This window comes from Microtus pennsylvanicus, chromosome 6 (assembly GCF_037038515.1).
Source record: "Microtus pennsylvanicus isolate mMicPen1 chromosome 6, mMicPen1.hap1, whole genome shotgun sequence".
Taxonomy (NCBI): domain Eukaryota; kingdom Metazoa; phylum Chordata; class Mammalia; order Rodentia; family Cricetidae; genus Microtus; species Microtus pennsylvanicus.
The window spans coordinates 38,649,060-38,663,680 of NC_134584.1; the positions used below are offsets into that span (position 1 = coordinate 38,649,060).

The following is a 14,621-nucleotide window of genomic DNA, read 5'->3' on the forward strand; positions in this document are numbered from 1 at the left end:
GTAATAAGCAAAAAAATCATAAAAATTTATGTTGTAAAATTCTGCCCAGGTAGCACTTTTAAGTGGTGGTATACTGGCATTATTTTTGGTAAAATCCAAAGTATGACATTTAAAAAATTATTCCCTGATATTTTAAATTTACCCACACTTTTACCAAAGCTCTTTGCTTTGGGTAGAATTATGACCTTTAGGATCTGAATTTCCCTGATATGATTCTGTAATTTCTCCAAAAAAACCTAAACATTAAATATTTTCACTGTGAGAAAGTTAAACTTACTTATTTTCTTTTGTTCTTCCAGTATCAATGACAAACACAACATCAGGAATAGTGATTCCCGTCTCCGCGATATTTGTTGCTAAGACAATCTGCAAAGAAACAAGAAGCTCTTGACACTGTACCCTGAATTGTTCTTTAGACAGAGCTGATGAGGTTTTAAAGGTGAGTTTTAAGGGAGCAGTGGAGGGGGGCCCAAAAAAGTCACTTTCAATTCTGGTCACAAAAATTTAGACTGTTTTGTTCCATACTTTTAATTCACTATACAGTTTCATCAGTTCATTTTAATGAGATTGTTAGATTAAAAAATATTTACTTTCATTTTTTTCTTATGTGTATGTATGTTCACATACTCATGAGTGCCAGTGCCTGAGCAGGCCAACAGTGTCCCCTCTGGAGCTGGAGTGTGGCTCCTGGGAAGTGAACTTGTCCTCTGCAGCAGCAGTAAGTGCTCTAACTGCTCAGCATCTCTCCAGCACATGGTACAGATCACCATCACAGCAAAAACACCACTCCCTAACCCCAGTCAGTCATCTTAAATTTGACAGTAAGAGAACTGAGACAGTTCAATTCAACCCTATACAATCAATTATTAGGAAAGAAGTATGACTGAGAGGAGTGGGGTGGTTGTTCTGGCCCCCAGCTTCAGCAAGTCCCTTTACCCCTGGACTTCCAAACCTCAGCTGTAAATAAGGAGATACAGAAACAGGTATTTTAGGTCTAGCTTTAAAATTCTTAAGCAGTGACAGATGAACAGTACAACCTTGTGCACTCTTGATGTTTGTGCTGAATCCTTGGAGGTAAAACCTCTGGGACAGTCTAGGTCAAGTCCAAGGCACACTGCTCAATTTTACCTGTGTTTTCCAGTACTGACTGACTGCTCCCAGATTAATGATGCCTGTGGAACCTACGTGGTCATTCTGCTTTGGCAGTGCTAAGATTTCTTTTGTAAAGGTGAACTCTTCAAACAAAATCTTTCTTACAGAGAAGCAGATGTTAAAGTTCAGAGCAGTCTCAGGACCTCTGGAGTTCTCAGAAGACAGTTAGAAAACTCAATAAGAAAAGGTGAAGTTGAATGGTGGTCGGCTTAGGGATGAGGAACCAGGTCTTGGGCATCGGTCAGGCTTGTTCTCCACTTTCCACCCTGTCTCACAACGTAACTACATTGTTTTTAATAATTTCTTCTGAGGGAAGATTCAAATCTGAGAAATTCTTTGTCAAGAATCTCTTCACTCAGAACTCTGATCAGAGGGCACCAATTACTTCCATAAACTACGGCCTGTGAACTATAATCAGGAATTAACCGCTGAGGCTGGGCTATGGCTCAGTGGTAGAGCAGTTTGGAGTGAGCACCTTTCTGGATTCTACATTAGCATATCAATGAAAGGAATGAATGACTACTTGAGGCTGAAGGAACCAATGGTCTAGAGAACAGGAATCCTCCCAGGACTTAAATAGCTCTTGACATCCAATCTCCTTCATGATGCAATTTCTTTCTTTCTTCTTTTCTTGGAGACAGGGTCTTTATACATAGTGCTGGCTGGCCTGGAACTCACTCTGTAGACCAGGTTAGCCTCACACTCAGAGATCCATCTGCCTCTGCCTCTGAGTGATGGGACTAAAGGTGTGTGCCATCATGTCCAGTTTATAATGCTTTCTTAGGAAAAAGTAGTCTTTTTTTTCCCCTTTAAAAAGCAACATACATATCTGATGTGGGAGTCTTCTGTTTTGTGTTGATTTCATTGATTAAATAAATAAACTGCCTTAGCCCTTTAATAGGACAGAAAATAAGGTAGGCAGAGTAGACAGAACAGAATGCTGGGAGAAAGAAGCTGAGTCAGGGAGTCGCCATGATTCTCCCACTCTAGACAGACAAAGGTTAAGATCTTCCCTGGTAAGCCACCTCGTGGGCTACATAGATTATTAGAAATGGGTTATAGCAATATGTAAGAGCTAGCCAATAAGAGGCTGGAACTAATGGGCCAAGCAGTGTTTAAATGAATACAGTTTCCGTGTAATTATTTCAGGGCATAAGCTAGCCGTGTGGGCGGCCAGGCGCCGGGGACGCAGCCCCGCCGCTCCAATTACAACACATATCACATTTTCCAACTGCCACTTTTCTCAAGTATTGCTTCTTTATTAGCCCACAATAATCAAATGTCTGAATCTAAAAGTTTTAAAAAGATATTTCTTTTCTATGTGGATGTCTGTATGCATATGATGTAAGTAAACATGCCTAAGAAGGCAGGAGGTTTTGAAGGATCACCTGGAGCTGGAGTTACAGGCAAGTGTGAGCTGCCAGTGCAGTGCTCAGGACCAAACTGTGCCCATACCCTCTTAACCACTGAGCCACTCTCCAGCCCCAAAGGCATGATGTTCAGTATTAAGTTCACTTTGATATGTTGAGCTGCAGAAGACTTGAAGTCAGTTGTGTGTTCAGCACTAACTCACTTTCTGAAGTATTCTCAGACCACACACACTCATGTCCTGCATTTACCTTCCTGATTCCTGGAGGGGGAAGTCTGAATGCTGCTGCTTGATCTTGAGTTGAAAGAACAGAATGCAGAGCTATAACTTCATATCTGAAAGTTAAAATCATAGTTCTTAGCAAGAGTTTCTCTTTAGAAGACACTGCAAAGAATAACAAAATTTATTTGCGTATAGAAAGCAACTTTCAGTATTTTAATATGAAAAAATTTAAATAAACAAACTTTCACAGAACAGTCTAATGATATACACTATACCACAATATCCCTGCCAGAGGGGAAAAATTAATATGAACAAATACAGGTTAAGCATCCCTCTTTTGAAAGGCCAGAGACCATAAGTATTCAAGATTCTGAATTTTGTATTGTTTAAGGATGAGTAAGCTTGTATGTGAAATAATGTGGCTTAAATGATATTTATTTATTTATTTATTTTTAAAATTTATCCATTTATTATGTATACAATATTCTGTCTCTGTGTATGCCTGAAGGCCAGAAGAGGGCACCAGACCTCTTTACAGATGGTTGTGAGCCACCATGTGGTTGCTGGGAATTGAACTCAGGACTTTTGGAAGAGCAGGCAATGCTCTTAACCTCTGAGCCATCTCCCAGCCCCTTAAATGATTTTTAGAGTTGTGATATTAATATGGCAACCACAATAAGAGTAATAAACTATAATAACAAATAAATGGCTATTTTAATAGATATGGTTGCTAATATGCAAAACTTTGTTGGCTTTTGGAAAACTCAGTGGGTCAGGAGTTATCATCTATAATATATCTATAATTAACCAAAGAATTCTTGGCTCAGATTAAAATAAAAAAAACACAAATGCAGATAAAGTACCTACAAATTTTCACTAGATAAAAATGAACAAACACAAAATCTCCATGGACAACTGTAGAGATTAAAAAAAAAAAGTGAGTTGGGTGGTGGTGGTAGACGCCTTTAATCCTAGCATTTGAGAGGCAGAGGCAGGTGATCTCTTTGAATTCAAGGCCAGCTAAGTCTACAGAGTGAGTTTCAGGACAGCCAGAGCTACACTTGAAACCCTGTCTCAGAAAAGAAAACAAAACAAAGTGTTTGGGTGTTTTACATGCATGCATGTATCTCTGGGCAAAATGTGTATAAAGTATCTGTGGAGGCCAGAAAAGGGAGTCAGACCCTTGGAAATAGAGTTACAGATAGTTGTTACTGCCATGCGGGTGCTGGGAACTAAACCTGGGTCCTTTGGAAGAATAGTCAGTGCTCTTAACCACTGAGTTACTAGTCAGCCCTACTAAGCACAATTTTAACTGAAGTTGAAAAGTCTGAAATTTCTGATCAAGAGTTTTAATGTATCAGATCTTCTGGTTTAAAATTACAAAGAATATAATAAAGATTTGTAGTTACCGCTCAGAATAAAATCTTCTGTCATTTGACAGGAGATCATACAACTGTTGAATATGAGCAAGACCGGGTAAAAAGATCAATGCTGCTCCTTCAATATTTCTGAATTGAGGACTTTTGTCTGAAATTTTAAAAAGATAAAAAAATTCAATGTAAGACAGGAAACAAACATATAAAGTATTAATAAATGTAGTTGATAGAAGCATTTTATTAAAACAAATAGAAAGATACCTAAATACACAAGAAGTTCCAAAATCAGATCCAGGTTGATTTTATGAGGGTTCATGTAGAGAATAGCATGCTGAGTACGGCTACTGTACTTTAGGTAAAATGGATTTAATTCAGTACTTGCTCCAGATTGAACTGGGATATATTCCTAAAAGAAAACCCAACCAGAGAAAGATGAAAACAAAATTATATATTTTTGGGCTGTAGATTTAGCTCAGTGTGAGAGCATTTGCTTATCCTCACAGCTACAAACAAACAACAGCACAAACCATAAAAACTAAAATCAAACTCTATTTTTATAACAGAAACAAGGAAAAAGGGTGCTGTTTACCAATACATTCCAAGCAGCTGGGGCTGCATGTCTGCATCACCACGCACCACTTAGGAGTAGGAACTGTAGAAATTTGATCATTCTCCTATCCTTTAACTGATGAACACCAAGACGGTCTGCTTCTCCATGCTCATACAGAAATAACTGTAGAACCGTACCACACTCAAATGTGCACTTTCAGGGCAGTGAAAAAGCACACAGGCCCACAGGCGCACAGGCCCTGTAACAACCTAACTAAAGATAGCTTACACCTTCTCGTTCTTTCCACCTTCTGTCTTGGCTACCAAGTTCTCACTGTCCCGTCTGAAATATCTTTCTAAGCCTTTCTTTGGTTTTTAATTTTTATCTTTGGGGTTTTAGAGAAAGATCTTATGATTATGCTTTCTTGATGTATTTGTTTAATTTAAACACAGACCAATTTTGTGTTTGCAACAGTTTGGACTCAGGCACTTGATACAAACCAAGCTGCACAGATGTAGTGTTGAGACCAACTCTGGTACCACTGCTAAAGAGGGGGTCACAGGGCTTCTCCAGTCACCTAACTGCCTCTGACTCCCTAGCAACAACTGTTTGCCTTGAACAGCCTTATTATAGACCTAATGTTGGCTCCTGCGAAGACAGGCTGCTAAGAAAACCAAGAGCAAAGATCTAGATTTAGGATAGCACCATCTCCCGAGTCACAGTAGAAAAATATCACTAGAGACATCCTCTCCAGTCATGAATCACTGCTATGAATGAAGCCTGAAGCCGTTCTCAATGCTGCTTCACATTTATAAAATCTCTATTCTACATATACCTAATGGCCTCAAATAGTGTAAGAGACAATAAAATATCACAAATTAAGGACTAAAATTGATAGCTTTTAAAATTCACTCATCGTCACGACTGTTTCCCCAGTTCACAGTGCTAGGCCACATGACTGGAAACTCACAAAGCAGGTTGTACTCTGAGCATTTTCTTTTTACCTGGTACTTCTTTATTCCCCCAGCTTTACTTGTAACATTGATGGTGATTTCTTCCTCCTCCTCCAGAAATTTCTGACAATATTCGGAGTCTTTCTCCAGTACAAAGCCCGTTTCTTCTATTATATCTTCAAGATGGAAAACCTGCAGAGAAGGCAAACACAGAAGCGACCGAAAGTCACTCCAGCGAAGGCCTTAACGAGAGCACAGAGAGCCTCGTCTTTAAATGTCACTAATTTAAGTGAGGACAGGAGGGAACGCTTTCATTAGCATAATTGGATTGAAGAACATAGCAGACACAGAAAGTCTAAAGGATCACGGACACTCACACCTTGGTTTTAAAAGAATACGGTCAGAAGAATAGACAGACAGACAACCCCAGGCCCAAGGATGGCTGAGAACAGAGCACCTTACTGGCAGATGCCACCTTCAGTATAAACATGACTCGACGTAGAGCTAAGTTTTAGTTCCTGAGGTCTGCCATCAGGACGCTAGAGCATGCTTTCCCATCCTTCCCAGCCTCAGGCAAGCACCAGCCACCTGACTACACAAACACACACACACACACACACACACACACGAAGACTCACCTCAACGGGGTAACTTCTTCCTGAAATCCTGAGAATGGGACAGTGTGTGAAGTAGGTGGAGAACTTGTCGCTGTCCACAGTGGCGCTCATCAGAATCAAGTGGAGGTCAGAACGTTTCTGCAAAACTTCCTTCAAGATAACAAGCAGGAAATCCGACTGGACACTTCTCTCATGGACCTAATGGAAAGGCAACATGAAATCAGTCACATCTAGTGGCTGGGAATTAACAATCTACCAAAAGTTAATATCTGAGTATTACACGAGGATTTATGGGCTGATTAAGGGATGCTTAAATAAGGCTGAGCTTCAGAATTAAAACTCAGTTTATTCTGTAAGACTGGAGTCAATGGAAGAGTCGGCATATAATAACAGCAACAGTAGGACTGTGCACTAGGAGACATATTAGAAATCACACCATATGTGGCTGACAACAGGTTCGTGGAGAAGTCAGCCTGTCTCCTAACTTTGCTAAACAGGGAAAACTCCATTATTGCCATTACAGAAGATAGGTGGTTTACTACTAAGGAGGAAACTGAGTTGAGCGGTCGGAATCTGACCAGGTATCTATCACCATCTAAAAAAAGAATTTTCCTGCCTGCCTCACACACACACACATGTAAGTGACTCTAAATTTACTGCAAGGCAGAGGTGATGTAAGGAGGTCGCTGCAACCTTGCTGCAGGGCATAGATGATGTATGCTGCCCGAATACAAGTATTTGCTACATGTATGTCCGTGCTCGAACTTTCTGCACCCTTACACATTTCTGTCCTAATTTGTAACAGATCACAGAAGCATATAAAGAGAAAGTACATTAAGACAATAAGTAATTTTCACAATCTGCTTGGAAGGCAGACAATAATGCTTAAGCATTCAAGACTGGGGATCAATTCCTTGGGTTCATGTTTTGGCATGACCACTTACAGTATGGTTTTGGGAAAGTTACATAAATATCTCTGGTTCTACTTATTCATTCATAAAAATAATAAAAAATTTATGGAGTTGTATAATAAGCAAATGAGACAATGCAAGGCCTGCAGAACAAAGCCTAACAAATAGAAAATACCTTGCATTGTGGCACATGCTAAGAGATAAAAACTGATAAAGACAGAAGGTGTCGTATACATTGTAAGAGAACTTGCCAGTGATGTTAAAAACCAATGGATGAGTTTGGGTGCTCGCACAGGAGAAAAACAGGACGGGAAAGGGAAGAGAAAGGAGGTAGGTCAAGGGACAGACCTGTGTACCAAGTTGCAATGGATGTATGAAGCCCTGAGTTCAATTCTTAGTACCCCAAATAAACAACCAAGGGGAATGAGCGATAGCTCAGTGGTCAAGAGCACTGACTACTCTTGCACTTGGGCACACATATGGAACTCTAGGTCCAGGGGATCTGATGCCCTCTTCTGGCCTCTGCAGGAAACAGGCATGTACTGGTAAACAGACATGAATGCATCCAAAACATCCATACACATTGAGAGAGAGAGAGACAGAGAGAGAAAAAGGACTTACAATATAGTTTAGGAACTAAAATACTAGACTTGGGCCCTGCGATGAGAAATACACAAGAAATAAAGCTAGAGAGGTACCAAGTGATAGCCATGGAAACCTTGTAAGTCTGGTGACTAAATCATCTTAAAGCAGAATCATGTGATCTAAGTATTATCTATAATCCAAAAAACAAGAGACACAGGTGCCTGGAGCTGGCTGTTCATGATGGCACACATCCTTAATATTAGGGCCCTGGAAGCTGAGGCAAGAACACTGAGCTCAAGGCTAGCCTGTATAGACTCTGTGTCACAGAAAAAAGCTACTCTGGACTCTGGCTACAGGGTAGAGAATGAGAGCAGCCAGTTTAACGCATGAGATGCTGCTGCAGTTATTCCTAATTTGGTGGCTAAATTTAAAGAGGACATGAGCGAAAAATGCTGGGTGATTCTCCTTCAGTGGCTGACTAGTAATGGCAGGGCTCCCTCACTGGTCAGGAGAGAGGAGTGTGGCAAGGACGTTCTGAGTTCTAGAAACCCCGAACCCGAAGTTCCCAAGACTGGAAAGTGTCCTTCTAGCACTTGGAGATTTATGTCTGAAGGTCAGGAAAAGAGATCCAGTGGACTACAGTGATTTGGAAACTTTCATCAGAAAGATGAAAATGAGTTGCAACCAAGATTGTAAAGAAACAAACAAGATAATAACATACACTAGAGCAAATAAAAATGTATAGCGTCAAGCACACCTCTTATTGGTGGTCAGAAAATGGAGCTATGAGCACAGCCAACAATGAATGTTACTTAGATTCCACTCCAACTATAAACACAGCACAGCACACAATTCCTAGTAACACAGCCAGAAGAGGTACTGTCCTGAAAGAGTTCGGAGTAAAGTAACAAACTGTCCCCAAATCTCTTGTATTCTTAAGTGCTGCTGAATTTCATTGGGACCTAAAGATTTTTTTACTTTTTAAAGATTTATTTTTATTTTATGAGGGTTTTGTTTGAACATATATGGATGTGTACCAAATGTGTGCCCGGTGCCTGCAGTGGCCAGAAGAAGGTGCCAGATCCCTTGGAACAAGGGTTTCAGATGTGACTGCCATGCCTGTGGGTGCTAAGAACTGAACCTGAGCCTCTGGAGGAGCAGCAAGTGCTCTCTCCAGTCCCAGATTTTACTTTTAATATGCATCTGTGTTGGGGTATGTCCATGTGGGCACAGTTGCCCACAGAGGCCATGGAGGTGCTGGGAATCAAACACAGATCCCCTGCACATGCAACAATAGCTCTTAACTGCTGAGCCATTGCTCCAGCTCCCTCCCCCCCGCCCCGCCCTGAGATTCTTTTACTAGGACACTCTTTACATCAAGGGACTGATGGTGTTAAACTGAAGCTTGATTCAGTTAGTCATGTCAAACTAGCAAAGAATACAGCTTCTGTAGGCTGGTCTGTCTTTAAAGGAATTTTCTGCTAACTATTTAAGTTACAAGAGAACTTATGATCTGATATAAATAAAAGTTCTCAATAATATATAAGAATAGCACCTTAGCTCATATTGACCCTTGATGATATTTAGGTCTGGGCTTGCGAAGCAACAATTATGACCTCTGTGTTCTCTGGAAAACTGTGTATATCCTCCTCTACATCCTAGGGATAACTCTTCCATGGGGTGAGCCAACAGCCACTCAGCTTCTTTCTAATGTCTTATCAACCACAGTGCAATTTCCTACCTACCCTACAAAGAAAGAGATCCCTCAGAGATAAAGAAATTACTATCACTTATTTATTACCAGACTATTAATTAGATTGAAAAACGCCTTTTCCTAAAATTTGTCTAATAAGAAAATAAATAGAAGACATCCAAATTACATAGTACTATAAAGCGATTTAAAAATCAAGATTTTGGCTGGACAGTGGTGGCGCACGCCTTTAATCCCAGCACTCGGGAGGCAGAGGCAGGTGGACCTCTGTGAGTTCGAGGCCAGCCTGGTCTACAAGAGCTAGTTCCAGGACAGCTAGGGCTGTTAAACAGAGAAACCCTGTTTCAAAAAACAAACAAACAAACAAAATCCATATTTCGTACACTAGTGATCTGAAAGACTCACAAACTAAACAGACATATGGAATGCACACCCATAAAAGCATGAATTAAATGGTAAATTTTTTTTCTTGGATTGTGAGACTGTAATTTTTATTTTTTAAGTATTTCCTAGCCCAGAAGAGGAGAGTAACCTCTAAAGTAATCTATCTGTGGTCTATTAATTACAAACCAGTGAGTGAGAGTGGTGTCACATGCCTTCATCTCAGCGCCTGGAAGGCTAAGATGGGAAGACTGATGTGGGGAGGCAGTCTGGGCACACAGTCTCAAAACTCCCAAAGCATGACAAAATGTTACTTCTGCATAATTTAGTAAGTTAACAGACATTCATAAAAACCATTATCAAGCTTTGCTCTTTCTCTTTCCTTTTCCATGTTAAGAGAGTCTCACACTGTTCCATGTTGGCTAGGAACTTGAGGCAATCCTCTTGTCTCAGCCAATCAAGTGCTCAGATATAGAGGTATCAGCTATCCTGCCTTGCTAGAAAAACTTAATAACACTTTTTGAAAAGAGAGTTGCAATATATCTGTCCTTGAAAAAGGATACTAACAAATTAGTTTCCTTGAGTAGGCTGGTAAACATCTGAAACAGTCATAACATAAAACTTCGGGCATAATTCAAGTGTGCCCTCAAATCTGATTCGAGAAGAATATTTAGAGAAAAGATGAAATGCACACTGATGTCTCTTGTCCTCTGTGAAAGAGCTGGGAGCAATCCCGAAACAGGTCAGTGAGGCGGCTGACAGGGAAGTGTCTGAGACACTAGCTACACAACTGAACCTCTGGGTACCCCCATTTCTTCAACTGGGAAGTAAAAATATCTACCCCACTGCACTGCTGGAGAGATTAGATGAACATGTGTCTGTGTGAGCCTTTGAACACCGCCAGGCATGCAGCGAATAGGACGTAGTACTTATTACACAAGGCATTTGCTGGATGGAACTTAATCATTCGATGGACAGGCTCTGATATGTAGTAAGCACAAAGAAAATGTCAGTGTCACCAACATCTTTTTAATATAAACATGTCTAGAGTTTATCTGGACACAGTTATAAAACCTACTCACCTCATCTACAATGACATGAGACACACCAGTCAGAAGACCATCTTCCTGAAGTTTCCTTAGCAAAACTCCTGTTGTACAATACAGTAGCCTGGTAGACTCGCTAGCGCGAGATTCCATCCGGATCTGATAGCCACACAGAGAATTCTGCAGGGAGAACACAGAGCGGCTATATGATTACAGCAGAGAGTGCAGCCCCCGTGCTCATCTCGGTACTCCATGCAACAGTTAGGCGGATTCGCTTATGCAACTTACTACCAAGAGTCTACTTCTAGCTGGACATGGTGGCTCATCCCTGTAGTCCTAGCATTCAGGGGGCTGAGGCAAGAGTACCAAGGTCAGCCTGGGTTACACAGTGAGTTCCAAGCTGCCTTGGGCTTATAGTATGAAATCTTGCCTCAAAAAGCCAAAAACATGTATTTCTATGATTATCAATTGAAGCTATAAGATTTGTCTTGATAATTTAAAATTTTAAGTTCTACTTAGTGTGCATGAGTGTAGGCTTGTGCAAACTATGGTGTACACGTGGAGATAGGAGGACAAGTGTTGCTCCTCTTCTGCCACCCTAACAGATCCGGATTCCCCTCAGGTCAGCAGCTGGTGCACTACCACCTCTACCTTCTGAGACATTGCTCCGGCCCCATCATTTGCTCTCTCCTTCTCTGAATAACCTAGCATTTTGTATCTACCTTCCTTTCCCCCTCTGTTCACTGAAAAGAAGGGAACCGCTCAGGGACATATCCACAGGAAAGATTTATGATGTACGCAAGACAGATCTGATTGTGCCTACTCTTTGAATAACATATTTGAATGGTAACATATTTGAGTATTCAGTGACGAGAACTAGGATCCTGTACAGGTTCCCAAGAGCAAAGCAGCATCAGATCAGCACTGGCAGAGGTGGAGAGGAGAGAACAAGCCTTACCCTTCCTCCAGGTCCATTCTCACAGCCCAGTTCATCACACACCCTGGTGGCTAAACTCACTGCTGAGATTCTTCGGGGCTGGGTACAGACTATGTTACACTTCCTTGCTCCACACTCATTTAGAAGCAAGTCCTCCAACAGGAAATGTGGGACCTGAGTACTTTTGCCACTCCCTGTTTCACCTGCCACGACCACAACCCGGTGCCTCTTCAGAGTTTCCACAATTGAGTCCCGGTGTTTGAACACAGGCAGTTGCTGCCTTTCCTTCAGAAGTCTCTGATACTTGGGTGTGCTTTGCAGCTTCCTGAAGAGGTTCCTGACAGGTTCCAAGTCATCTGCATTTGCTGACTCCAAGGACAGTGCAGAAAGATCCTCATCAGAAACTAAGTTTTCCCAAGATTCCTCGGGGTCTTCAGAGCTCTCTTTTTTATGTTCCAGATGCTGCTGCTGCTGCTGTTGCTGCTTCTGCTGCTGCTGCTTCAACTTACTCAAAAGTTTGGCAATAAAGAGATCACGCGGTTTATTGGTTTCCATTTTATTTAATTCTTCCTTTTTCTTTTCTTCATCACTCCACTCCAGCCAAACATCTCGGTAAGTAGGAGGGAGTAACTGATGAACAGACTAGAAAGGGAAACAACAGCGATGCTTTACTTTGCTGATTAGGTATCAGAATTCAGTGGAACGCAGGCTAGTCTTAAAATGTAACGTTATCCGTAAACGTTAAAGTCATTAACATAAGAGACACCTGCATAGGCTATCAAGTCATGTCTCTTTTTTGTTTTAAAGATTTATTTATTTTATGCACATGTATATCAGTGTGAGGGTATAGACAATTGTGAGCTGCTATGTGGAACCAGGGCTCTCTTAACCACTGAGCCATCTCTTCAGGCCCCAAACTGTGTTTCTTGACCTAATGGTTGTGTCTGTGTGGGTGTCTTTCTCTGCCTGCAGATCAGGATTGAAAGCTCTCAGCTACTGCTCCAATGCTATGTCTGTATGTTTCCTGCCAGTATGATCATGGACTAACCCACTGAAACTGTAAGCAAGACCCTAACTGAATGATTTTTTTAAAAAATTATTTTTTATTATTTGATGTGCATTGGTGTTTTGTCTGTGTAAGGGTGTCAGATCCCTTATCTGTGGTTACAGATAGTTGTGAGTTGCCATGTGGGTGCTGGGAACTGAACCAGCTCTGGAAGAGCAGCCAGTACTCTTAACCACCAAACCTCTCCAGCCCCCCAGATGCTTTCTTTTCTAAGAGTTGCCATGGCCATGGTGTCTCTTTATAGCACTAGAACACACAGTAAGGCACTTCCCACGAAGACAGAGAAACACTTCTTTATGAAAAGGAAATGCTGGCAATCTAACTTTTGAGATGAGCACTGTGTTCGCTCAGAGAGCGTCTTCCTTCAGCAGCACTTAACCTTTTTCTAAACGCTAAGCACATAGTTAATATAACCTAAAGTTGAAAATGGAACCACTTGCCTGCATTTTTAAGTTGAAAAATTGAGTTTCAAGGTATAATTTTATTGTAGAACGGGCATTTCTTATCCCCAAAACTTGGAACTATAAGTTTGGATTTTAGACTTAGTGGTACATATGCCATGGAGTAGACTTGGGCTAGACCTGTCTAAACACAAATTCTGTTTGTTTTATATATGCCTTCCAGAGAGTCTGAAAGTAATTTTATGCCATACTTCTAATAATTTCATTCACAAAAGAAAGTTTCTTGGTGCAGAATTTTCTAGTGTCACATCATGTCTGTACTGAAAAGGATTTGGGTTTTAGAGTCTTTTAGACTATGAGTTTTGAATCAGGGATGATGGAGGAAGGTCATTGGTTAATTAAATAAAGAAACTGTTTGCCCTGATAGGTTAGAACATAGGTGGGTAGAGTAAATAGAACAGAATGCTGGGAGGAAGAGGAAGTGAGCTCAGAGACGCCATGCTCCCCTCTCCCGGGCAGACGCCATAGCTCTGCTCTCTGAGGCAGACACGATCGATGAAGCTCCGACCCAGGATGGACATAGGCTAGAATCTTTCCCAGTAAGACTGATGCTACACAGATTATTAGAGATGGGTTGATCGGGATATCAGAATTAGCCAGTAAGGGCTAGAGCTAATGGGCCAAGCAGTGTTTAAAAGAATACAGTGTTCATGTAATTATTTCGAGGCATAAGCTAGCAGGAGGCCAGGGTGCTGGGGACGCAGCCCTGCTGCTCCTAATACAACAGAATGGCGCCCGACGTGGTAGCAACAATTTCTCGTGTCTGCTCTGCTTGCCAGAGGCACGCAAGTGCTCTCATCTAAGAGAGGCTTCCTGACTCAGCTTTAGCTGCAAAGCTTGCAGCTCATTAAGAGGTCCTGCCATGCAATACTTAAACGGTGTTGACGAAAAGCTGAATGCATGCTTTTCGGTTTTCAGCCGTAACAGGAAAAAAGCTGCGCCATTTAAAAATGCCAGCTTTCTGGGCCATCCTGCCAGGGCAAACTCTGACTGTTTGAGGCAGGAGGGCCAACTACAGAGAGAGGACTTGAGTGTTGTCTGTGGACATAATGCTGCAACTTACTTGCTGGCAGGGACCTTGAAATGCCATAGAGTTGTGGCTGTAAACATGGCTATAGCCAGTACCTCAGCCATGAGGCTGGAAAGCTAAGGAATGGGCTGGATCTAGCTGCCAAAGCCACGGCTTTAATCCGACCCATATTGCTCAGTAATTTAAAGGCTTGTATGGTCAGAAAAAGAGAGAGATACAGTAAAGAGAGATTCAAAGACAAAGAAAATTTCTAA

General features: G+C 41.4%; 1 protein-coding gene across 2 annotated transcripts in view; it reads right to left on the minus strand.

Annotated features, from left to right (window-relative positions):
* The window catches only part of Dhx29 (DExH-box helicase 29), a 50,368-nt gene that overhangs the window by 10,673 nt on the left and 25,074 nt on the right, over nt 1-14,621 (minus strand). For both annotated transcript variants that reach the window (XM_075976051.1, XM_075976052.1), the window contains exons 11-18: nt 11,832-12,452; nt 10,910-11,053; nt 6,261-6,437; nt 5,674-5,814; nt 4,381-4,525; nt 4,153-4,270; nt 2,772-2,856; nt 278-366 (exon numbers count right to left, since the gene is read on the minus strand). In XM_075976051.1, coding sequence (XP_075832166.1) covers nt 278-366; nt 2,772-2,856; nt 4,153-4,270; nt 4,381-4,525; nt 5,674-5,814; nt 6,261-6,437; nt 10,910-11,053; nt 11,832-12,452 — 1,520 coding nt within the window. The remainder of the gene's footprint in view (nt 1-277; nt 367-2,771; nt 2,857-4,152; nt 4,271-4,380; nt 4,526-5,673; nt 5,815-6,260; nt 6,438-10,909; nt 11,054-11,831; nt 12,453-14,621) is intronic.